A 26,968-nucleotide genomic window follows, 5' to 3' on the forward strand; every position below is an offset into this window, starting at 1 on the left:
ATACTGATAAGGTAATAAAAAAATAATAGTACCAACCCATTTTTATTAAGCACTTATTATGAACCAGGCCATTTACTAATGTTATGCAGGCATCTGACCCTTACAACAACCTTGAAGTTAGGTATTGTTATTACTATTATTATTATTACTATTATTATGACCATTTCACAGAATAGGTTTAGCTCAGAGAGGGCAAAATCACTTGCCCAAGTTGACACGGTTAGGAAATAGCAGAGCCAAGCTTCCCACAGGCCACCTGGACTTTTCCTTGCACTAGAGCCCACAGCTCTCCTTGCATGATAGGACCCACTGTGTCCTTCAGATAGCTGTCTGTGGCCATAACTTTATATATAAGTTAAATCTCAGTTCTCCTGAAGGATCTCAGCTAGAATGCCACCCATTAAGAGAAATACATTTTCCCTCTCAAAAGTGGAGTGTTGATTTAGAATAGCATTTCCTGAGCTGTGGAAACTCGGGAGGACACATGTCCTTCGGGCGATGCATAATGGACATATTAAAGGCTCAGAGGTCCTCTTAGTCACAAAGCTGTTGAACTTAATCTAAGTCATCCCTTGCACTTCCACCCATCCCTGCTTCCTGTACCAGAGTGGGGAATGCTGACTCAGAAGTCTAGATCTCCTGGACATGTTCATGCGGATCCACCCTCTTCAGTATCACATGGCCCAATGCAAAGTTCTTGATCTTCTCATGTTACACACACAGTAGGTACTCATTTAAAAATACCTGTTGGCTTGAGTAACTGAAGCACCCGCCCTCTCTTATTTGTGACCACAAGGCATGCATTTGCAAAGCAGCTGGCTGGCTTCCCTGGGGAGCTGGTAAATGCAGCACTGGTGAGATGACTGGGTTCCCCTGAGAAGCAAGCCCATCAGTCCTCAGCCCAATAAGCTGTGACAAATCTCAAAGGCTAAGGGTTTGGTTGCTCTTGAGCCCCACCACTATCATCCCTGCAGGGAAAATCAGGGTGCCCGTGGTGGCACAAGCTTGGCCCTGGGAGCTTTACAATGAAGTAAATCTAGATTCTGTTCTTGTAGAAGTCAACCTCATGCACTAGGACTGTGGTTTTCAGGCTTCAGCATGTGTCAGAATCAGGGCTTGTTAAAACACAGTGCTGGGCTCCTCCGTCAGAGCTGTTGACCCAGTAAGTCCGGGGTGAGGCCTGAGAATGTGTATATCTGCCATCGGCTCTGGTCCCAGGAGCACACACCCTGAGAACCACTGCACAGAGCTGACACCCTGCCCAAGGAGACCCAATACAACTGAGAGTAGATCCTGGTTTTCTAGACTCTTACTGGAGAGGAGGGTTTAAAAGTAAGATCCTAAGGCTGTTTCCAACTAGAAGTGTGTTACCAGCTGAGTAAGCATCTGCTTTCCAGATTGACCAAAAAGCTTTAACAGGCAGTACTTTAATATGATTATAAGTTACTCAGTTTAGGATCTGAATTTACCAGAAAGATTCCCCCAAATTACATACATAGGGAGGGAAAGTGTCAAATCGAACCCAGAGTGAGAAAACGGCATTACTGACTGTTTTCCTTCCACGTCCCCTTACAGGAGCAACAGTGCTGACACCAGTGAGCTAACTGGGTTCCCAAGAGCAGGATCTCAAGCCTCATTCCTTCCCAAAGGACTCCACTAAAAATTCGAGATTCAAAATGCCTAACACCTACCTACGCATATACAGTGCAGAGCCACAAGGCATTTGAGGGCAGCTAAATTCAGGATGAAATTCATTCACATGTCTAATTGAACTCCAAGGCTTTTAGCATCTACTGAGTGCCATAGCAAATTTTGGGCATTGTTGTAGAATACTGACAAGATTAATTCATTTAAAAAGTATACAGACTATGTGATTTTAGTTTGTAAAACTGCGTGCGAGGGAAACCATTTTTCCATTTGTGATTTTTGCTGTGCTGGAAAACAGGGGTGTGGCTAAGCGCTGGGGCTGTGTCCTGTCCCCCGCCTCCTCCCATACCCCCTCTGCTGACAGGCTGCACCCAAGTCCAGCGATCCCAGCGCCACCGGCAGCCCTGGAGCTTGGGAACAAAATCCTGCTGGGTCATAAAGTGTGAGGGCTGCCTCGAGCAATTTTTATGTGAAAAAGAACCGCTAATGACCGAACACATTTATCCAATAAAAGTCGGGATGGGTCACCAGGCAGGAATCCCTACCCTCAACCAAGGGAAGCAGCCGCCTGGGCTCCTGGCTGGTTAGGGAGATCTTGGCTGGGGAACGGGAAAAGCTGACAGGAAGCCACTCAGAAAACAAGAATACGGGTCACGTAAGTGGCCATCTCTGCAAATGTCAAGGGATGTGGCCGGGTACTTGGGAGGAGCTCTGTGGCGGTGGCCCCAGGAGCCTTTGGTGTCAAAGGGATGCTTTCGGGCTTGTCCAAGAGGTGACCATTCATGGGCAGGCTGGAGCCCTGTGGGGCTGAGGAACCAGGAAAGGCAACCGATTCCTTGTGAAAATGGGTATGCTTTCAAGTCATTTCCCAAGGTGGGGACTGCTACCAAGTTTTCAGGGAAGACAGTCTGAAGAGACCTCTTCTGCTTGGGGGTGGGTGAAAAACAGAATCCTTAATCCCACAGGGAAGACCCTCCACAGAAAACTGATTCAGCCAAAGGGGAAACGTCCTACTTCAAATCCGCGCATTCCAAAGGATGACAAATGAAGATCGCTGTAGTAAAGTTAGAGCTGCCTGCTTGGGTGTAGCTCTTTTGGCATAAAATGGCACTCAGACGGTAAAATTACTTTAAAAAATACACCACGAATTATCATTTGTCTAATGCATATTATTCATTTTGTGATTCATTTGGTCTCAGTAAATAACAGCAATGCATAAAGCTCATCAAGTATCCGTGGGATCTGGAGCTTTCCAAAATTTTCAGGAAAAGGTGTGCCTACCCTAGCTGGTCTTTGTTTAAGGTGGGGCAGCACCTGCCTCTATAGACATTCCTTCTTTTCACTGATAACTCGAAGACAGGACTGACAGTTTGGGTCACAGATTCAAGGTGCAAAGTAGTGGGGATAGGTGAGGACATCTGTCTGCACACAAAAAATACATACCAGGGCTGAGGGAGTAGAAGGAGAGAAAGGGTACTGTGTGGAGGCCCTCCAAAATATTATTAATAATAACTGACATTCATAGTGATAAACATGTAAATGAGATAAAGAGTGACCCCATTACTCTCCACACCTTTTTGAGGAGGATACAATGATCCTATTTTACAAATGAGGAAACTGAGCCAGAAAGAACTACAATAGCTTGCTTCCCTCCCCTACAAACCCATACCTCCTTTATGCTAGTTTTCTCTCAAGAACGCAGTATCTCATGTATTAGATAGTGATTTACCTCCTATCTCCACTGGAATATAAAATCAATGAGAAAATAAACCCTAATTTTTTAAATTACTGTCTCTTCAGCACTCAGAATAATGCCTGGCACACAGTAGGTATTCGAATGATATTTGTTGAATGAATGTTGACTGAGGTTTAAGTAAAACATAAGTAAAATTTAAGAGGTATCTCTGAAGGCAAGTTTCCCCCAGATTTCTTTGGAGAGCAGCTGCATGAAAATGAGAGGGAGCCAACAGCGTCTCGGAGAAACAACTCCGCCTGGAAGCAGGCCTTGTTTAAACTCCGAATTCCAGGGGCTGTGCTCACTGGCCACTAAGATGGGAGAGGACGGTTGACTCTGGCAGAACTGGAAGGCGCTTGGCATGCACACATCTTTTAGGTCACCAGAAATAACTTGGAAATGTATGTGTGTGTTAAGTGGAAAGGATGAGAAAAGTTCATTTTATTTATGGGGCTACTAGGCAGCCAGTTATTTTTTAGGGTAGGGACCACTTATGCAGGGAGAACTCCAAGGTGAGCCCCCCCAATGCTGTAATTATCCCTCGACCTTCTGACCTTCTTTCCATCTTGACAAGCCCCTCCTTCCCTACCCCAGCGGTCTAAAGCCCTCACCTAGTCATTTTTAATTTGGGGGAATTACTGTAGTATCTTATGTAATGGGATGTCCCCCGACTTTTGTTTATTTCCTCCTTAAAAATCACTATCTTCCAGAAGGTGGTGGTACAATGCCAATGCTATTATTGTGAGAGGAGTGACTTTTACTTCTGCAGCCCTTTGTAAGCATCCATTAAACAAGCTCTGTTCTTAGAGACAGGTCAGTCCCATTCTTCCACCACAGGGAGTGAGGGGATGGACACGCTCAGAGCCAAGGACTGGCACCAGCTAGACAATATTGGTGCCAGGATTACCTACGGTTTCATGCTTTCCATGCCAGTGTTTAAGCCATTTTTCTCATTGCTTCGGTCATTAGCCATGGGTTTTGTTTTGTTTCTTAACTTCTTAGAATCTCATTTATAAGTCATTTTCTTTCAAAGATCTTGAAAGTTGAGAGGCTAGTCTCCATGCTGCCATTACTTTATAGTGAGAACCTTCCATAATTTTCTACCTGACCCAGGCAGCCCAGCCCCATTCCAAGGCAGTTCGTTGCCCTTGACTCCAAGGTCACAAACTCATAGGCCTTATGTCAATTATTGCTGAATAAACCAGCCCAAACTCAGTGGCTTCAAACAGCCACAATGTATTATTTCTCATGAATCTGTGGGCTGATTGGGCAGCTTTTCTCTTGTTCTTTCCTGGACTCACTCACGTGGCTGCATTCAACTGATTGGTGGTGAGCGTGTTGGGCTAGGCTGGGACAACTGGGCTTTTCTCTCTTGGAGGCTAGACTGAGCTTTTTTACATGGCAGCTGGGTTCCAAGAGGATGAGATGGGAAGCTACAGAGCCTTGTGGCCTGGGCTTAAAAGTCATATGATGTTATTTCTACCATTCTCTATTGGCCAAATCAAGTCTGAAGGTGAAGGCCAGCCTAGGCTCAAGGACTCCTCCTAATGGGAGGGGCTGCTAAGAATCTTTGGCCACATTTAAGCTATCACAGGCCTATAGGCAGAAATAACAGAATTTCCATATACCTCTATCCACTGCCTAAGTTTGTCTTATTATTAATATCTTTCATGAGTGTGGTGCATTTGTTAAAACTGATGAACCAACATTGATACATTATTATTAACTAAAGATCATAGTTTACAACATGAGGATTTGCTCTTTGGGTTCAACGGGTTTCATGAGTTTTGACAAATGCATAATGTTTCGTGTCTACTATCCACAATCTTTTTATTGACTATAGTTTTGCCTTTCCCAGAATGTCATATAATTGTCATCATACACTGTTGTACTCTTTTTAGAGCAGCTTCTTTCATTTAGTAATATAAATTTAAGGTTCATCCATGTCTTTTCATGACTTGATAACTCATTTAATCACTAAATAATATTCCATTGTCTGGATGTACCACAGCTTGTTTATCTATTCACCTACCGAAGGGCATCTTGGTTGCTTCCAAGTTTTTTCAATTATGAATAAAGTTGCTGTAAACATTTGTGGGCAGGTTTTTATGTGGACATAAGTTTTCAATTCATTTGGGTAAATACCTAAGAGTGTGATTGCTAGATTGTGTCATGTGATAAGTCTATGCTTAGTTTTGTAAGAAACTGCCAAATTATCTTTCCAAGTGGCTGTCTCATTTTGCATTTCCACCAGCAATGCATGAGAGTTCTGGTTTTTCCACATCCTCACTGGCACTTGATGTCAGTATTTTGGAGTTTAGCTATTCTAATAGGTATGTAGTGATATCTCATTGTTTTAATTTGCATTTCCCTAATGATATAAGATGCTGAGCATCTTTTCATATATTTACTTGCATCTGTATGTCTTCGTTGGTGAGGTGTCTGTCTATATCTTTAACCTGGTTTTTAACTGGGTTGTTTGTTTACTTACTGTTAAATTTTAAGAGTGTTTTGTATATTTTGGATACTGGTTCTTTATTAGGTTTTTTTTAGAGCTGTTTATTTTTTATTTTATTAATTTTTAAATTAAATTTATTGGGGTGACATTGGTTCACAAAATCATACATGTTTCAAGTGTATAACTCAACAAAATATAATCTGCACACTGCATCATGCGCCAATTACCCTAAGCAAAGTCTCTTTCCATCCCCATTTCCCCCTCCATTTGCCCACCTCCACCTCTCCCCCACCCCCTTTCCCCTCTGGCTATCACCACATTGTTTTCTGTTCTGTGTTATATATACATGTGGTGAGTTTTTTCTTTTTTTGCTTAATCCCTTCACCTTCTTTCATCCAGGCTCCAACCTCCCTCCCTTGACAGCTGTCAGTCTGTTCCATGTATCCATGCCTCTGTTTCTATTTTGTTCTGTTTCTTTTTTTGCAAAATATTTTTCCCTAGTCTGTGGCTTGGCTTTGCACCTTAATAGTGTCTTTTGCAGAACAGAAGTTTTTAACCTACATGAAGTCCAGCTGACCAATTTTTTTCTTTCATGTAGTATGCTTTTGGTGGTGTATCTAAATAGTCATTGCCAAACCCAAAGTGACCTAGATTTCTTCCTATGCTGTCTTCTAGAAATGTTATAGTTTTACAGTTAGGTCTATGATCCATTTTGAGTTAATTTTTATGAGAGGTGTAAGGTCTGTGTCTATAGATTCATTTTTTTGCATGTGAATGTCTAGTTGTCCAGTACAAAATCTGGATTTTTGTGAGAAGTGTCCTGACTTTAAAGGTTGGAGACATATATTTATATATTGGTAGTGGTAGGGGAGGAACTAAGTTCCCCCTCCCTCAATACATGTCTATAGACTACCTTCTCCATTTTGGATCATCTCTGCCTCTCTCGTCCCCCTTACCTGGAATGCTTTTCATCCACCCATATAATCTTACCTAATGCCTACCTCACATTCTGTCTACTCTACCTTTCCCAATACTCTGACTGGTGCGTGTACTCAGCAGATATTCAGTTAATAGTTGTTGAATTCTAAACACACTTATGAGCTATAAGTCCCAATTAACACTGCCATAGACCACTGACTTTCCTCCTTAGCCAGACTGTAAACTCTTGGGAGGTCAGGAATCCTCTTTATTTCCTCATTTACCCAAGGTAGCTTAGCATAGGCCTCGGCACAAAATAGGTAAGCAATACTTGCTGACAATTTTAGACTAGCTGGACTTTGGTCCTGGCTTACCAAATATCCTTTGATCTTCAGGAGGTCTAGCTGAGCACCTGCCAAAGATATAAACCCTACAGCTTTGCCCTGGTGTGGTTAGAATGGTGGCATCTCTAATTTTGATGCCTGGCTTCGCATTATGCCCACACAAACAAGAGGGCCCCGATCTCCTTGGAGAATTAGCAAAGATTTACCAATGAGACAGCAAAATGTGGTCTCTCAAGAACCAAAGGATGCTGAGTCACCCTGTGCTTCTTTCATTATGACTGCTGCACTGTGATAGTGATCATTCCAGTCATCATGAAAATAATGAAAAGCAAATAAATAAAATGAAAAGAAGGACTTAGAGTTTTCTGGTGACTAGTTCCTCACCTTATGCCAATTAACAGTCCAGATAATGGTAGGCCCCCACCCCCGGATTTTGCTTTTTGTTTTCATCTGCATATTAAGTGTTCCCAATCAAGGCTCTCTGTGCGCTTCCAAGTGAACACACCGGAGGGAATGAAAGGGTCCAGAAGGGAGGCTGAGCCCCGCCGGACTGCTGGGGGCAACTGAGTGCCATCACCACAGCACAGTGTGTGCTGGCAGACGTCACGGAATCAATTTTCTCAGGGGACGTACTGTGACTTCTGTAAGCCAGGACTACCCAAGCTTGTGTCCATGGCCCACTCAGGGAAATCCCAGCAGGAAAAAATGGGGAGGCGCAAACTGGAGAGTAACATGTCACTGCCTTGGGTATCAGAAATGGCCAGTGAGCCCACTGCAGAGCCCGCAGGGCCTTGGCTGGCTCTCATTTGGGGCAAGGCTTCCTCCAGTGTGGGCACTGGAACCAGCACTTCTTCCACCTCAAGAGCAGCCTTCCTAGAGCTCAAGACTCACAGGTGTCAGTCAGATTGTCACTCAGCTTGGAAGGACCACAATCCTGTTGGAAACACACCAAACACCTACCTCTAACCCTCCTCTCAAGGGAAACAGGTAGAACTCTTCCTGGAATCACCCCCCCTTCCCTGGGAAAGGCCCCCCCACCCCAAATCTGCAGCATGCAGGGAACAGGCCCCTGGATGGTGTGAACCAGATTGAGTCACCCCCCAGTGTTTCATATAAAACAAATCAGTAGACAACTGAAAAATAAAAGCCCAAGCCCCCCTTTCCAGGACCTGTCTAAAAGACATACCCCCCTTTCTACTTGGCTACAGAAGCAGCCTCTTTGGACCCACTGTACTCAGCAGGACTCAGCTGCTGAAAACAAAGCTGAAAGACCACTAGTTGGTACTGCAGCTAGAATAAGAAGATGTTAAACAACCTGGGCTAGAAATTCAACTTTGTTCATGCTGAGCAACAAATAACTTCAGCAACTGGTAGGTACAGAGAGTAAACCAAATGGGAGGGGAAAAAAGAAACTAGAACCTCCTTAATGTCCAGGACCACCTGAGAAAGCCATATGACATATGGGCAAGTCCAGCCCTGGGGAACCAGAGAAACACACTGCCCACAACCTGAACAAGTTATTTTGAACTCTTAAGGCACTGGTCCACTTCTTCGTGAACAAGCACATTATCAAACAACAGGAAAGTTATTTCACTTCCTGAATATCAAGAGGTAGATTTAAAGCCAACAACTAAAATGTGACTGACTTTTTCAATGCATGTTATCGTACGCTGTTATTGTTCATTCTGTAAAATTACCTCATAAGTCTATTTAGAGTCATTTTTCCTCCCAAACCTTAATATCCTGTAGTCTCTTCTAAGACAAAAATTGTTGGACCCATTGTGCACATTTGTAAATATCCTAAAAAGACAGAATGCCAAGGCCCGTTTGTTTGCACAACCACAACATAGAGGGAGCAGGAAAACGCTCTGCTCTCCTGGTACCTCACCAAGGGAAACGATTGCCCTGAAAGCCATCTGTGGCTGAACCGCAAACTATTTTCACTAGAGAAAGGCAAAGTTAACATTGCTTTTCCTGGGTCTTATACAACTGCAGCCTCTGAGTCCAGCTGTTCTGGTCACCGCCTCACATTCTTTCTGCAAAGGCTCCAGTTGACACGATTTATGGGGTGGTCTGAAGAAACATGCTAAGCAATGTGGGATGAAACCACAAGGGAGGACTTTCTGGCCCTAACAGAGCAGATCTAATTTCCGTGGAGGTTTGGACAAGCAGCCCCAAAACTGCCCGTCTTGACTATGGGAGCTCGATACAAAAATGAAGCAACGGTGCTTCTCTTTCATAGTCTCTGGTATGTGATCACAGTCATGCCAAGGTTGGAGAATCTGAAGTCTCAAAGGGCTACTGGGGGGCCCTTTTTTCTAAACTGAACATTCTCAACATAGTCAGGGAAAAGGGAAAGGGAGACAGCATGAATGAAAGAAACAGACTTGGTTAATGATCTACTGAGCTACTACAGTGTCTGGATGTTCATAAAACCAAAAGAAATTGCTTTTCATGCCCAGCAGCCAGCACAGGCAATAGCCATCACCAAAGCCATTGCAGCAGGATGGTAAATCATAGATTACCAAGGCCAAGAAGCAGTATGTTACAATTAATGATTAACCCATAACAAACTAGCCAAGCTACAAGTTTAAAGGAATTTAAATCATGTTATAGGACAATGCTCAGTCAGATTGGGCTGAGAGCAAAGTCTGGGCAGAATGGCTGACCACGAGCCTGTTGTGGCAGGCAGGTGAACATCCTACTCACAGTGAGCTGGGGCGGGCAGGTTTGAGTACATCCAGGTCTGGGTCACTGGAGTTCATGTTGGGTTGTAAGCTGCTGCTGGAATTAAGGATGCTGTTTGCATTTGATGAGACGACAGATTCCAAACTGGAGTTAATGATGCTGTTTCTTTGTTCCTCTGTGGAGAAAAAAGGTGACAAGCCCCGTATTAATATTATTCCATAGGGATAGTCTGTGCCCACATATACAAAAATTTACAAATACTGAGATTGGATTGAGAAGTCTGGGACCAGTGAAGCTGAAATAGGGCATAGGAAAGGGTAAGAATTACAAGTGGGAAAGGAGGTCAAAGGCGAATAAGTGACTTGACATTTGAGAGCAAAACTCCTTCCTTAGCTTGACAGGACATACCTCCTCCCCTTTCATCTGACCAGCCTTTTTCTTAAGAGTGGCCCTATTACTCCACCATAAACTGTGCCTTCTTCTGACTAGCAGATGGTCAGAACACAGAGCACCCTTGCATTCAACCAGATCCTCTTAGTTTCTGTGACATTCACCTTTTATTCAAATACTCTTGCACCCCCCCAATATCGCCTAGGTTGCCCAGGCCACATCCTACCTCTGATTCTATAGCACTGTCACCATCAAAATCAACCATTTGGCCATTTACTTCCTTATGACTCCATGGTCTATATTCCTGATGCTCCCTGGACATACCCTCTGGGTTGCTTCAGTTTTATGTAATTGATGTTTAGCTCCAAATTAGTTTTTGATAAATAGATGTGTAAGGGCTACAGAGTAGTTTGCATATTAAAAAACTGAGTCCACAGTCCAAGCAGTCATATTAAAGCTTAGAGAATATTACCAGACCAGGAGGGAGAAATTCGGAATTGTCCTCAAGGCTCCACCCCTGACTGGTAGTATGGCCTCAGGCAATTTTCCCTCACTCTGTTTCTTGGCTAATGCCAAGAAAATGTGGAGAGTGAGCCATCCTGAGGATCAAGTGGGATCATATGCAAGAATGCATTTTGTAAACAGAACATTGCTCAAAAAAAATAACTTCCTGTTTCTTCCCATCTTTAAAAACTTGGAACCAATGCCTGAAGAAAACATTTTTGGTATGATTTAGTTAAATGACATAGGCACCACTGTTGTAACAAAACACTGGAGATTTAGAATGCCATTCTTGTCCCACATAACCAACATACACTATCCTGAAATCAATTGATGTTTTGAGCAATCAGTTCACTTATCAAGAAATATATCCAGGTTAATCTTCATGGGACCTTTTTGAAATGAGCCTGAGGTGTACCATATCCCTAAGGAGACAGACTAGGCTAACTGACATGGTAGCTTAGAGGTTGACATTTGAACTCGGGTGTCGTTAGGCAATAAAGGGGGTGATGTCATGGGAAAAAAACTTTTCCCCCTGCATTAGTCATGTCTGTAAAAATATATTATGCTTATGAAATGATGGTAGATTAATATTCACATTATACACACATACACACCAATGATCCCTAATAACTTGGCAAATTCTCAAAGTCACGTTTAAAGCCCTATAGAAGAGTTAAAAAACTCCATGAGGCTGCTGGGAGATTCCTGAACTCTAAGTAGATTTTGAAAAAGTAGATTATTAAGTTGATTCCAGAGATTTAGAACTATTTATATTTTAAAAGCTTGAATTCAAAACAGAAACAACAACAAAGAAAGAGAAACCAAAAGAGTTGCATTGAGCCAAGATGCAGGCAGACTAATACGGCCTGCAAATGGGAACTTGCTGCTGGGAAGAAAAACAACCCTAAAATTACATAATTAGGGAATGGATATGCCTCTTATCAGTGTGAATCAGTATAAGAAAAATTTTTCCTTCGCACAAAATACTCATATCAAGATTCCTGCAAGACTGTGAGGAGCCTAAGACCACCATATAAAAAAGGGGAATAAAGATGACACTTCTTTGGGGTTCAATGGAGACATTTTCTGTTTTATATGGGAGGAGAGATTAATAGTTTTATTAATTCTAGTTTGAGGCCAAGTTTGGATGGCATAATTCTCTGAATTCATAGGAAATAGAAGAGTATAACTGTAGCTCATATTTCTCTTGTAATTTTATTTACTTTCCCATGAGGTTATAATTCTATAAATTAAAAACAGTATCTTGCTAAAAGTATATTAGTTTTTCTAAAATATTATTGGGACTTTTTCTACCTTACTATCAATTAGGAAAAGAATATCTAAGATGAAACCTTCTTTGATGTTCATTTATTCAATGAATGTTTACTGAGCACCCACTGAGTAGCAAACACAGTATCCAGTTAGCAGGCCCTTAAATTAATTCCCTGGTATTTTATTCAGATGCATACTAGTGTATTTATTAACTTGCACGTACTTACTCATATGTTTACCTTCTTTGGTAGACCATGAGTAACCTAAGATTGGATATTTGACAAATAAAACTTGGAAATCACAACTGAAAAAAACATATAGAGATGCTTTGCTTAATAAAATATTTTATCAGAATCCCTATGTTCATAAAAAGATTTAATCCTAAAAACTAAACTTAGGTAAAGATTTTAAGAACACATCTACTATTACAGTTTTATAGACTGGGGTTCTTCATGATCTAATGAGGGAGGCCGCAGCATATGGAACATGGCATTTTACTGAAGTAAACCCATTAGGGAGCGAGGATGGGTGGGAAATGAGAACTTGGCCTTCCCTGGACTAGAAAAGTCAATAGAATAAAACCGGTGGCTACACCCAAACCGAGCTTGAGGATTTCTGGTATTCCATTTACTGGAGGACACTGAAATTCTTTTTTTAAGAAATAAATGCTTTCTGAGGTTCTATTTTGACATATATTTAAATATCTAGAAACTTTCATAACCTCTAACAAAACAACTAAAGAAAAGGTCAGGGAAAGGAGTTCATTGTCTAAGAAGAAAACAAAAAATAATTAACCATAAGATTTCACAGTTTTGCAGCCAAGACTGCCAAATGTGCATCCCGAAAGGCACCTTGTCTACTGGTGTCCCTGGGTGGGCCACGTGAGAAGGAAAACTGTAAGTTGGGCACTCTCCGGATGCCAGGCCATCACAGTGTCAGCGGATGTAATGAGGCTGAGAACTTCTAGCTGGATACTGCTAAACTGAAACGCTCACATTCCTTACTGAGCGTGCACAGGAAGGTGAGGAGAGTAAAATCAACAGCAAATCAAATGTTTTAGCAGTTATGGCAAACTCTACAGAGACCAATTCTAATGCACTTGGAATGAATTAAGGACTAAAGAGAAAATGATTCAGTAATGTCACTCAGAACAGGAGGATTTTTGTCAGGTGGGCAAAGGAATCCTTGCTCCTGACAGAAAAACATAATGAGAATAGGCAGCCTAAAAGACTTTTTAAAAAACAAAAATAAAAATAAAATAAGCCAGATCATTCAACTATGAGAAAGGTGGACTTCTTTGAGCCACTAATGATTCAAACCAGCTCTGCATCCTCCTAAGAAGGTATAAGACGGAGCAATGGCAATTACACTGGTGAAGAAAAAATTATAGACTACTGGACTGAAAAAAGAAAAACAACCAGCTATGAGTCAAATCAACAAGATCACAGAGAACCATTTAAATGACCAAAAGGGAAAGAATGCCCACAGCTCGGGAGCTTTGCTAAATGGGTGGAAGTCAGTGAAAACGCTTGCCTTCCTCAAATGTGTTTGTCAACAAGAATCTCTCTTCACGTTAGTCGCTATGTACGAGGGCCCAGAAACGAGGAAATGATGACACCAGTCTTCAAACAACTGTAAACATGTATGGGTAATGCACTGGATGTCTTCATGAACACATTACGAAGAGTGACAAACTGGATGTGGAGCTGGCCCTTAAAAATACAAACTACTCAAGGGCTGGGGCACCTCCGCCCAAGCAGAATACATCAGGCATCTGTTACAGTGACCTGTGAGGTCAGTGACCTGTGAGGTGAGCTCCAGCTCATCCGTTCCTGTCTTGTCCACACATAGTATCTGCTGAAGTGCCTCGAGTAAGTAAGTATAAGCTAAATAATAAATATAAAGCAAAAATCAACAATCAAAATGTGTTCTAGTGCAGAAAAAGGCAGCTTTGTGTGACTGAATTTCTCAGGTGCTTCAGACAGGGCCCGCTAATGACCTTGAAAACAAAGTCCTGGTTACAGTGGGCAGTGTTTTTTGTACAAATCAGGAGCGGAAAAACATGAGCATGCAACCAAATCACTGCAACTAAAAAAAGAAAGCCACAGAGCAATTTTGGTGATATTGTACTTGTTCTGGGGGTTGCCATGGAAATATGGGAGCTAAGCTACTTCACTTTCCATATTTACCAAGTGACTCCTGCTCACTCTAAATGACAACCCCACCACACACAGGAGGCAGGGTCTCTGCTTACCACAGAACCCAGAGGCAAGGCCAGGAACGCACACGCAGAGCCAAGCCAAATTCACACGTCTCGGCAGGCCTGAACACGTCTGGCCACTGAGTACACAGAGCTGAGGAATAAATACAAAATGCAGATCTTCGTCATCACTTTGTGGGACATTTCCCACCATGCATGGGCGTCTGTCAGAATACAGGCTAGTAGCTCATCTTTCCGTGATGTCCGAGACCAGCTGTCAAAAGGAGGGAAGCTGACAGCTCTTTAACAGCAGCTCATGATGCCTTGCAGAGCCCAAAGGGGGGAACTCTCTCTCCACATGATCAAACAGGGAGAAAGGGAGTTGCCAGACAGACGGAAGTTCTGTAGAGACCCAGGGCTTCATGCAAAATATATTCAGGCAAAAGCAAAATACCCAGCGGCTTTCCTGTGCTGTGGTGGGGAGAGAGGTGTACTTTCTCCTGGCTTGTTAAAGTTTTGCAATGAAGTCTGCAATGCATCATCTTGACAAAACAGAATGATAATAGCCTTGTAGCTTAATGAATTTTGCAATAAAAAATGATGAGTGCACAGCAATTTCAGAGTTTACCATCTCTGGGAAACACCCAAGTCCGCTGGAAGCTTGGAATCACTTTCTGAAACAATTCTGTTTCCCTGTAACTTCTTTTGATAATGGTGGCGTGCCAAGCCACACTAAAATCTGAGGTGGTTGGATTTCACGCTGACCCAGCCTCAGTCCCTATGATAAAAATAATCTTTAAAAGCTGTCTGGGCGATGTGTTGGAGCCTATGAAAACAGTTTGGGCAATGTTTTAAAAAATAATCTTAAAGAGTAGTTTGGGCTGATTGGGCTAAACAGTGAGTTGATAAATAAAAAATGTGGTCCATTATTTTGACCATAGGACACAGTTCATGATGCTATAGCTTGTGGCAGGTTGTCTTCAGCAAAACCACCACTGATTTTGGTCCTGCGTGGACGGACTGAATTATTCTCTCCCCGAGGCGCTCAGAATAACTGTTTTCTTTGCAAAGGGAAAGAATGCCAATAAAACTGGATTTCAAGAGAGAATGGGGAAGTCATGTGGCTGGCCCAGGATTTACCTGATTCAGGCAAGGACATGGAGGCACAATGGGGATATCAGGCCCTGAAACAGAAGCATTTCAAAAGCCACAGCTTACGAATGAGCCTCTAAGCAATGGCTGAGCAGGGAGTTGCATGATGTGAGTTAAATGGATACTCTCCCACTCAAAACTTAGCCCTGTTTTCTACCTGAGAACTTACTTTTGCGTCAAGACACCATCTCTTTTATCTATGGTTCCTCAATATCTGAGAAAGTCCACATACAGACTGCTTATACCATTGCTTGTTAGAAAGAAGAAAATGATATATTTACTTAGTTTTAATACCATGACTCATTGCAAAATGGGTTTGGGATAGTAACTGAAATATACAATTAGGAGGTTTTGTTTTTAATAAGGTAAAATTAATCAATGCATAATAAATATGCATCCTCTTCAATTTAGAAAGTACAGAAAATACAAACATCCTACATGTGTTTTGGTGTGTCAATATCCAGTTGGTTTTCTATACATAGAAATATATATACATATTATCTACTTTGTTTTTTTAACAAAGTGGGATAACATCATACCTAATGTCCTACGTGCTTTGTTCACTTAGTGATAATGGCAGATCTGAGCCTATAATGTGCTTTTTTCATTTAATGATCTATCTTGAACTTTCTTCCTGCCATTGGTTTTCCACAGCATCATTTTTTAATGGACATATCAAGTATGTGGTTTTCAGTCACACATGGTAACCACACATAATTAAGAGCCACATTACACCTTACAGCCTGTGTGACAATAGGAAGCCATGCGGATAAACACGTCATCTGCCAAGACAAACAGGTGTGTCCAGAGCATGCAGCATCTGCAGAGGCACATGCTGCAGCTCTGCCTTCTCGGGAAAGGCATTACGTAAGACTTTCAATAGCACAAATTCCCAGTGATTTTTCAACAAGGAAGACACACATGAGACGTATACGAGGTAAATCCCCAACCTCTCACTGGGCCTGTCTGGGAGAGGGTCCAGGATGAATTAACTGAACTAAAAGAATTAATCAGAGCTATAATCCCAGCAGCTAGTTAACATGATCCCTGTAAAACGAAGCCCAAGAATCCATTCCCACCCCCATCAACACTGTGCAACTCATCCCAGGCTGCTGATGTATTTGCACTCAAGCATCAAACGGGCTCTGGCTGAGGCCAGGGAGACTCTGCACTACCCTTCCGTATGGGCCTCTCCTTGGGAATCTGCAGGCTCCAGAGGGGGGATACTCTCTTAGTCAAATGTAAGGGAAAGCTATAGCTTGATGATAATCATTGTAATCGTTGCTAATGTTTATTAGGTGCTTACTATGTTCTAGGCCCAGTGTCAAGTACTGTACATGCACTGTTTCACTTAATCACGGTAATTTCTCTCCAAGAAAGCTATTACTAGTGATGGATTTTACAGATGAGAAAAATGGTGGTTCAGAAAAGGAAGAGGCATGTACTGTAGGTCCCAGAGTCAAGATGGCATGGAGACAATGAAGTCAGGCTGCAGAACTCTTGCTTTCAATCACCATGCCAGGCTGCCTCACATCCCGACAGACTGTCAAAGAGATGTTCTGGTAATGACAGAAGACAAGAAACCTCGACGGTACCCTCCTCCCAAGCAGTGCTTCTTTAACTGTAGCTGGCATCAGCACTGCCCGGGAGCTTTTAAAATACACATGCATGAGCTACAGAGCCAAGACCTGATTCAGAATGTACTGGGGAGGAGACCAGCCATCTGTATTTTTAAAAAATATATTGTGTGGTTTTTATTGATTTGAGAGAGAAGAAGGAAGGAGAGAGCGAGAGATAGAAACATCAATGATGAGAGTCATTGATCGGCTGCCTCCTACACGCCCCCTACTGGGGATGGAGCCGGCAACCCGAGCTCGTGCCCTGACCTGGAATTGAACCATGACCTCCTGGTTCATAGATCTACGCTCAGCCACTGAGACATGCCGGCTGGGCAGCCATCTGTATTTTTAACAAGCTCCTTACATGATTCAAATGCACACCCAAGTCTAAGAACCACTATTCCAATAAATACATTTCAACACCTTGGTGTATGTACTAAAAATCTGGGACAACATTAGTGATAAATATCACCTTGCATCTTCTTAGAAAAAAATCTAAAAGGTTTTACAAGACCTGGTTGCTGGTTCCCTCTAATCTTTCTGGCTCTATCTTCTACAGTTGTCCAGAAAAAGTACGGCTGCGTGTCAGTACCTTTCACCTAGATACACCAGTCCAATTTCTGCTGCATGTTGTATCTGCATGGAAACTTAGAGATTAAACACTAATCTCCTTTGCTACCATTCATCTGGTATCACAGTTGAAAAACCTGCATAGCTGGTGCCAGATCTGGAGGGGCGGCTGTCATATGGCTGCTGCCTGACAGCACGAGTACTGAGGAACCCATTCAATATGGCTCAGCTGCCCCCAAGGCAGCGCTGGGAGCTGGGACAGATGGCTCTGATTGCTTCTGTAATTCAGTCTAGCAAGGTCTTTGCTTCTGTGGCTCAAAAACTGACAGAGGCACCCTTTTGGAGACAACATGCCATGGGAAAGGGAGATCCCCTGGGTACAAATTCCTCCTTTGCCACTTGTCAGCTGTACGACCGACTGCCTGACCTCTCAAGCCTCAGTTTACCTGTGTGTAACATGTAGATTATGAGCCCCTACCTCATTGGGTGATTATCAACTATGAGGATAGATGAGACAATAATGGACTTAGCAGGCTGTTCAGACATTAGTTGAGCTACGATCATTTTTATTTTTACTGTTGTTTTTATTGAATGAGCATCAACTACCACGGCAGGTACTTCCATGAGCCTGAAGTGCAGATGCAAAGGCAAAGGACAGAGCCTACAATCTCACAAGGTGACTCTCAGGAGCTTCCTTCTCAGGAAGAGGGAGGCAACTGACAGTGTGAGGCCGGAAGTGTTGGCACAGGTTCACCAGAGAGAAAAGAATGGGCTGCAGCTTCGGTACCGAGCAGGGGCACTGGGGGGAGGAGAGAGAAAAACACGTGCTGATGGGGAACATCTGGAACCTCTCAAACGGAAGCACCCAAGCCAACTACTCTGGGAGTTTCAGGCCCATTAAGCATCTCAACTAGGAGCTCAAGAGAGGGCTGACCAATGAAATACAAAGAAAATATTAAATGGCAAGTACATCAGTGAGGAGAAAAAGCATAATTGGATTCAAAAGAGATCAGATATGCAGACAGAAGAGGAAATGAGGTTATGAAAAATATCATAGGCCCATTTTGAAGGTGGAGGAGAGGTATGTGTAGGGGTGTGTGTGTGTGTGTCCACACAAGCACGATCCCTTTAATAAGATGTTTGCTCTGTGGCAAGAATCTGAAGAAAGGTAAGGTTACATCACACCTGGACAGGTGTCACAGCATGAAACTGTAGACAGCATGAAAGTGATAGATGAACAGTGAGTGTCTAGTAATATAAACAACCAACTGATGATATCTGAACCCAATTCTAATTGAGTGAACCAAAGAAACCTGAGTTTGTATATTTACGTTAAGATGAAGGATCTGAGTCTGTCAAACATTTAGAGCAAGGTCTGTGGGCACAGTGCACATCCCATAGGCAGGACACGAGACAATTCTGAGGCTGGATGTGGACGAACATTCTTTATCTTGATGGTTACATATTTATTTTACTGTATATTAGGAAGTAGAACCATGAGACTATCAAATTCATGTTTTTAGAGATTTTATAGAATAGGAATAGGCCATGTAAAGAAGTGAGTTGCTTTAAAATCGATTTAAAGACATGTATTAAACAAACAACAGTGTATAAATTATGTGATTGTGGCCCAAAGAGTGAATGAAGTTTATGCAAATGATTCAAGTCTGGGAATTACAGAGCTAGGTATAGAAAGAAGGCCTCATACTGATGGGTGGCTAGATTACAACCCAGGAGGGGAGAGTGCCCATAGAACCTTCCAGCTCCTGGCCCCATCTTCCTCACAGCATCAACTCACCCACTTTTTCTATGGTCCTTTCCAAGATGGCTTGGATATCATTATAGTTTCCCCCCAAAAAAGGGAAGGTTTCCAAAACATTATTAAAAAGTATATGTATCTACACACATCTATATACTTTTCAGTGAAAATGTTTCTTTTGAGATGTTTCTTCTCTGAGAATCGGGGAGAAAGCTAAGCACCCCACAAATATTGGAGCACGTGGAGGTTTCAGTCCTGTTTCCAGGGAGCACTGATTAACATTTGGAGGAAAGAGGCATCACTTCACCCTTTTCCCGTCTCTACCCTACATCCACCATCTGCAGTCAGGGACAGCAGCTTGTTCTGCAGCTGAGGCAGGTCTGCTTTCACCCTCCTTTCCTTTCAGCCCCTGCCTGTGTGATAAAAACTAATCTTGGGCAAAGATCTAATTGATTTTCTCCTAATCTCCATCTTCATTCTTACACCCTTCCAGAGTATAAGTTTCTAGACCTGTTTCAGAGCTGCCTCTGCTTCAGTCTAATCATGAACTTGGCACTATTTCAAGCTTAGAAGAATTTACCAGTACTGTCTGATCTGTCCCAATCTGTACTGTACATGTTTGTACAAAACATTAGGTGACCGTGGCTCTCCTGGAAACCTGAGAAGCACATCACCCTACAGCCCCATGTCTAGCTTGTGGCAGATGTGGGTGTGGCCAGGCCCGTTCCCAGTGTTCACCGGTACATGTGGAGGGGCCCAAGCCACGTGGACACACAGTGAGAATGAGCCACGCCAGACTGTCAAGAGGAACACAGGTTATCATGGGAAGGGAAGCCAATCTGGGTATAGGGTCAAAGCCCTAAAACTGTGCATATCCGTTGACCTAGAAATCTTTCCAGGAATTTATCTTAAGGAAATGACTATTCATGACTATGAATAGATTTAGCTACAAAGGTCATAACAGTAGCTTTATTCATAAATGCAAAATACAGGAAACACCCAAATGGTACTAAATACACCAAGGTGCAGCCATGTTATGGGATACCGTGGCATCTTTAAGTGCATGATATTCTGGATGGGGATAATTTGTTTTCAGGAGTTATGATAAGAAAAACCATTACTTTTGGAATGTGAAGGGCTAAAACTCATATTTGTAACAAGGAAAGAGAAAGATGCCAATCTTGATAAGGGGCCTCTTCTCTTCAAAGCGAAGGTCATGATTCTACTTTGTGTCTTTACTGTACTCCACGGAGATTAGCAGCAGTGGTCTAATGGGGGGGGGGGGTGGTAGTGGTGCTCATCTCTGCAGTAAGAATAATAACACCCCTCTACAGCATTTACTGGGCACTTACTCGGCACCAGGCACTATTTGAAGTGCTTTAATCCTCACAACACCCCTGTGAGGAATGAACTGTTATCATCTCTATTTTCCAGGAGAGGAGATTGAGGCCCCGAGATGTTAGATAACTCGCCTAGTCACACTCGGCAGCGAGCAGTAGAGGCGGACTCTCACCCAGGCAACCTAGCGCCACAGCTTTCTTTCTTTCCTCCTGCCCTCCCTGTCTTTCTGTCTGTGTTTTTGTCTTCCTTTCCCTCCCCTCCCCTCCCCTCCCCTCCCCTCCCCTCCCCTCCCCTCCCCTCCCCTCCCCTTCCCCTTTCTTTCTCTCTCTCTTCCCCTTTCTTTCTTTTTCTTTCCTTCTTTCTTCCCTCCCTCCCTCCCTCCCTCCTTTCTCTCTCTCTCTCTCTCTCTCTCTCTCTCCTTCCTTCCTTCCTTCCTTCCTTCCTTCCTTCCTTCCTTCCTTCCTTCCTTCCTTCCTTTCTTTCTTTCTTTCTTTCTTTCTTTCTTTCTTTCTTTCTTTCTTTCTTTCTTTCTTTCTTCCCCCTTCCCCTTCCCCTTCCTCCCTCCCTCCCTCCCTCCCTCCCTTCCTTCCTTCTCTCTTTCTTTTTAATGATTTTATAGAGAAAGGAAGGAGAGAGAGAGAGAGAGAGAAAAACATTGATGGGTTGCCTCCCACATGCACCCAACCCCAGGGATCCGCCATAACCTGGGCATGCACCCTGACCTCGAATGGAACCAGCGACCCTTTGGTGCACGGGAGATGCTCAACCGAGCCACACCGACCAGGGTGGTGCCATGTGTCTTTCAAACAGCGTGTCCTACTGCCTCACTGAAGGTATGTTTTTCTACGAGAGCAGTTATGCACCAACTTGCCATTATCTATTCACTTGTCTGCTTCCCTTACTCAGCTGTGAGCTCCTTAAAGACAGGTGGTGTTTTTATATTCCTTGGGCCAGATGCTTAATGTATAACTTCATTTTAACCTCACAACTTCCCTATGAGGTAGGTACTATGATCCCTACTTTATGGATGAGCAAACTGAGGCTGAGAGAAGGCAAAAGGCGTGCCCATGTGTTGCTGCTGGCACAGGAACCCAGGTCTGTACTCAACTCTCTCATTACAAATGTTAAACAAGTCCAGACATTTTAGGGCTCAGTAACCTGATCACTGCAAAGAACTCAGAAATCCTGAGATGAAAAAAGTTTTGAAACAATCGTGGTGATTACACTCTGCTATGTGGAACAAGGAAGGTATTATTTCCTAATGAATGTATTAATTAACTTTACATATTTATTAAGTGTCCACTCTATACCAGGCCCTGTGAGAGGTGGAGCGGAAGGACGAGCAAAACAAGGTCCTGCCTTCACACAGTCACATTCTAGTGGGGCATGTGACTCGCACTAATATGCATCTAATTACAAACTGAGAAAAGGAAAGGAAACCGTTCCATGGGAGCTGCTAACAAAAGGGGGCCCAAAGAAGCAACACCTGTGCTGAGCTCTTATTGTGTAGCAGGTGGGAGAGAGGCTCAGCTGGTGGCCCCAGGTCTGGAAAGAGAACCTGAACAGCGCGCACCCTGCCTTTCATTCTCAGCAATCCTGCTTTCTCTCTTAATAGGGTTGCACAGCCGTGGCACCCGGGAGAGCATGATGCTACACAGTCTTCAGGGACACAAAAGGCTGCGGCCCACAGACAGAGGCTGGAGGTGTGCCCCCTGAGCAGCCAGGGAGCGGCATGGGATGTCCCTGGAGCACACTGGCCCTCGGCACAGGACTCACGTTTCTCTGTTGACTGTGTGGCGTGGAAGAGCGTCAGGGGCCTCTCGCTGCAGGACGGGGGCTTGGAGTCACTGCTCTTCTTCCGAGACAGGTGCAGCTGGGCATTGGTGAGAGGCATATCAGGTACTGTGTTAAATATCTGCAAGTAAAAGTTCATAGCATGGTTACACACTGCCATGAACTGGGGACAAAGCAGAACCAGTACAACTGGAGGTGCGGTGATAGCTAAGAAACAGCAAGAAACCCTGAGAAGGCCACCAGTGTTTGCTCAGGACTTCATTTGAAACGTCTCTAGGAACCACATTCAACCCTCTTGTTCGGAAGTGTATCCTGGAGTTTAGTAACCATTTACTTCCATTCCTAGACCCCTCTGTTATATTTCCCACAGGTCTTTTTGTTCTCTCCAAGGGAAATGGGAAGCTCTGTGCTACATCTAAGCCATCGACTGTTAACAAGACTTCAACTTTTGTGACCACCTTTGTCCAGAACCAATTAACCAAAATCCCTTTACTTTCCCTGCCTGGTTCTCTCAGCAGTTCTTAATGACGGCTTCACAACTTTCTCAGAGTGTGAAACAGGCATTTAAATAACACCCCAAAAAGTAGCCCAGAGCAGGGCCCACTTCCTAGTCCTCAACCATCTTCAGAGGGGCATCCTTTCTAGTTCAGTAGCTCTGTGTCATCTTTGATGCGGGGCAGCTTTTTTCTTATTTATAAGGGGGGAAAAGTTGGTGTTTTTTTTTTCCTTTTGATGATAAGTGACACATAAATACTCCAGGCAATTTGAAAAGAGCATCAAGAAAACAGAATACCTCTCCCAATTCTAGAATAATCACTATTAGCTTTTGAGCTTTATTTTCTTATAAACTTTTAAGCTTTTATATTTTAAAATAAAAAGTCCAAGGTAAGAAATGAGAAGAAAATGATAGACAAAATCATGACAACTCTCATCTTTTTTCCTACAGACACGAGGACAGCAGAATTATTATAATAGATACCACTTACTGTGATTACAGTGGCCACCGTTCAGTGCTGGTTCCCTAGGGACCAGCCACTGCATGTGTTTTACACGTGGCTCACTCCGTGCTCAGTGACCTTGAGCAACAGGTACTATCCTCACCACTTATAATGAAGAACTGAGGCAGAGAGGTTAGGCTGCCACAATCACAGATGTAATTATGGATGATCACTCAGAAACCCATGTCCTTAGATTCTCTAGATTCATTTTTAAATGCATATAACACCACCACCGATTCATGCAATTGAGAAAGATCTTTTGAGCATTTACTTTATACCAGGCACTGTGGGGATAACAGTGCAGGAAGCAACCATGTTCCCTGTGGTTAGAGTTTGCATCCAGTAGCTGTGATTGCTTAGTCTTTTCCACACCAGGCACCGGGTTAAGTGCCTTGATTCAGTTATCTCACTTGATGGTAAAGAACACTTTTCCATAATTATGATTATATTCTTTATACAGTTTTGTATCATATCCATGTCGTTTAACATTCTATTGTAACATTTCTTCCTTCATTAAAAAAATCTTCTAACACCCCCGCCATATTAAGATATCAGTATTAACCAATCCACTCATTATTGCCTCTTGCTCTTTGGAGATAGCCTCCTTCTGGATTTTCTCTTTTCCAACAATCATGAGTAACAAGAGGATGGTGGTGGGAACCCACTCCTTTCAACTAAGGGTGGCCCTAGACACATCAGAGTCTTCCTCATGGCTTTCTCTCCTCTGGGTGTGCATTTAAAAGCAGAACTCAGAAGCTGATAATATAGGAAGCAAAGTCATAAGAATGATAAGAATTTCAGCCAAAACAGCTGCTCTCCATGGGTTAGCAGGTCCTTGGGCTCCAATGGTGCCAGCCAGCTGGTTCAGTCCATCTTGCTCCCAAACACAGCTGTCTGAAAACAACATTATCATATTTTCCCTAGGGGACTGAATTTTCAACAAAATAGATGGAATCACTACATAGCTGAGTTCAACCGGGGCGAGGGACTAAGGGGAGAAGGGAACTTAAAGCAAAAACAACAAAGATCTCCCGGTTTCCAGAGGAGTCGGCATCCCTAACATTAAGTACCAGTGCCACACATGTCCCCAGTCTCCTTTTGAGTATCTGCAGGAGAAGAGAAGAGAAACTATGGCTGTTGTTGAGCTCAAGCACCACAGTTTTCTCCTCCCTTTTCTTTGTTCCCCAAACAAAGCTGAACCACGGCTGCTCCTGAGTGACAACCTGCCTGTGTACCATTATCATTGACACTTAAACACTGTTCCTATGGATGAGTGTTCACATCTGCTTGGTACTTTGCATGCTTAGTTCTAAACCATAGGTGAACTCAACATAGGTTAATCGTCACACAGCTAAGCAGGACAGGGGCCGGGATGAGAACCCTGGGGCTGAAGTTTCTAACACCTGCACTTTCCACTTCCTCAGCAGTCATCATCCATCCATTCAGCTCATCTTTTCTAGCCAATCTTCACCACAGAGGCCAGTGCCCTCAACCCCACAAGTATGGATTTCAACAAATAACAGAGTGTTTCAGAACCCTTCTGCCTCTGGCCTCAAGTACAGCACAATCAGTAATCCTTACCTAAAGACACTTGAAATGAATTCAAACTTAGTGACAGGCCTCCACCCCCTGATGCCTGGTGTCCCCCAGGTTTTGTCTGTCTATTTCTAATGAGTTCCTGAGAATAAGATCCTCGCCAACTACAGTGGGAACAAAGATAATGTTTAATTTCAACTGTCACCCAAAATGTGAGCATTTGTTTTTTCCTGCAAACTGTAGTAAACGTTGGAGGAACAAAGTAGAGTGAGTTGTGAGGAAGGACTGTGGATTTAGACAGATGCGTGAAAAATTGTGTTTATACACAGCCAAGCAGGAAGAGACATGAGAACATGAGAATTTCATTTCATTGGCTGTTTCGTCTGAGAGAAAAGCTATCTGAGCATACTAGAATGTGTTCTAGAAGGAGATTTTCACCCTGGGGAGTGTTCCAGTTCTGAAGGCCAGTTCTCTCCACCACGAGTCAGGCCCTAGCTTCTGAAGAGCTCAGACAGGGCCGTTCCGGGCTCCAGAGCAATGGGGTGCAAGTGAGCACATCATAGTGTGTGAGTGCCAGACAAGGGGCTATCAACCTCTATCATGACACGTGTTTTTCCAAGTGCAAGGGCACCTCTGTGGATCAGGTTAAGAGCAGATGAACATTCATCAAAGGGCCTAGGAAATCATCCCCCAAATTACTGTTGTTCATTTAACTCTGAAACTCAGACACATGCAAGTCATTTAAAAGCTGCTTAGTGTCTGGCCACCTTCTGGCCAGACCAAGAGTTCTGCCTCTGTACTAAAAGCTCCAGTTGGAATTCTGATGAGAATCTAAATTATTCACAACATTGTTGGCTATTCCAATCCTATGTTGTTTGGAAGAGATAATTTCAAGAGAATGATATGAAGTTTCCTTCATTCTTTAGTGAAGGATCACTGTGCAAATAAGCCTGCTGAGCAAAGGAAGGGAAAGCTTATGTAATCTATGAGAAATGGATTTATGAAGCTCTACTGTGTGGCTCAAATAATCTACTCATTGCACAGGGACTTTCCAAAGTAACACAAAAGTTGAGGCAGTAGGAGCTTCTTCTATGCCCTAAGTCCCTTGTTAATTCTGTCCAAACTTAAAAACTAATTCTGACTTAGGAATGTCTTAGAAATAAGTTATTAGAAAGACTGTCTTCCTTCTAGAAGCTCCTGGGGAATAAGACTGTGAAATAAAAATATAACTCTGGATAACTCTTCCAAGTATCCTCAATTTCAAGCTTCTTATACATGGAATTAGCAGACCCATAAATACCAAGTTACTGTTTCCTGAAGCCTTGCAGCAGAGTTGTCAGGTGTGGCTGGGCCTCTGCAGTCAGATGGACCCAGGCTGAGTCCTGGTTCTGCTTACTCAGTGGGCAACAACTACAGCGTCACTGACCTCACCATCACGGTCATATCACCACAAAAATTACAGGATAGGAATTTACAGTCATTATAGGGGTAGAAAGCAAACAGGCTTTGGAGCTAGACAAGCTTTGAACTCTTTGGGCAAGATCCTTAATTGCTCTGAGACTATTTCCCTTGTGCACATGGGGATCTAACACCTGCCCTGCAGAACTATTGAAATGATAATGCCCATAAAATGCTTAGCACGGAACCTGGCAGAGATAAGGCGGGAGGTAGTGGTGGTACAAATGACAACGGAAAGAACCAGATGTGAGTGCCTATTATCTTCATTATTTTACTCACAACAATCCTACAAGGGAGGTGCTATTATTCTTGTTATCTTGTAGGTGAGGAAACTGAGACTCAGTGAGGATAAAAGGTCACACAAATGAGTACAGAGGACTGGGCCTTGGCTTTCCGGATCTTAACCATTTGTGGTCTTTGTACAGATTATTCATTTGAGAGACAGAAGACAAAATGAAAAGATTACAAGTTTTAGATCTGATGGATCTGATTTTATCACTTACTAGCTCTGTGGCTTTGAGCAAGTTACATAACTGACCTTCAGACGCAGCATCTGTAAAAACCCCCAGGACTGCGGTGAGGACT

The 26,968-nt window shown here is 43.1% G+C and overlaps 1 protein-coding gene across 5 annotated transcripts in view; it reads right to left on the reverse strand.

Moving 5' to 3' along the window:
• The window catches only part of ARHGAP26 (Rho GTPase activating protein 26), a 405,589-nt gene that overhangs the window by 60,282 nt on the left and 318,339 nt on the right, over positions 1-26,968 (reverse strand). For all 5 annotated transcript variants that reach the window (XM_081134784.1, XM_081134783.1, XM_081134782.1 and 2 more), the window contains exons 19-20: positions 22,374-22,512; positions 9,812-9,965 (exon numbers count right to left, since the gene is read on the reverse strand). In XM_081134784.1, the coding sequence (XP_080990910.1) occupies positions 9,812-9,965; positions 22,374-22,512 (293 nt within the window). The remainder of the gene's footprint in view (positions 1-9,811; positions 9,966-22,373; positions 22,513-26,968) is intronic.

The sequence above is a fragment of the Miniopterus schreibersii genome (genome assembly GCF_964146895.1).
Source record: "Miniopterus schreibersii genome assembly, chromosome: 4".
Lineage (NCBI taxonomy): Eukaryota > Metazoa > Chordata > Mammalia > Chiroptera > Miniopteridae > Miniopterus > Miniopterus schreibersii.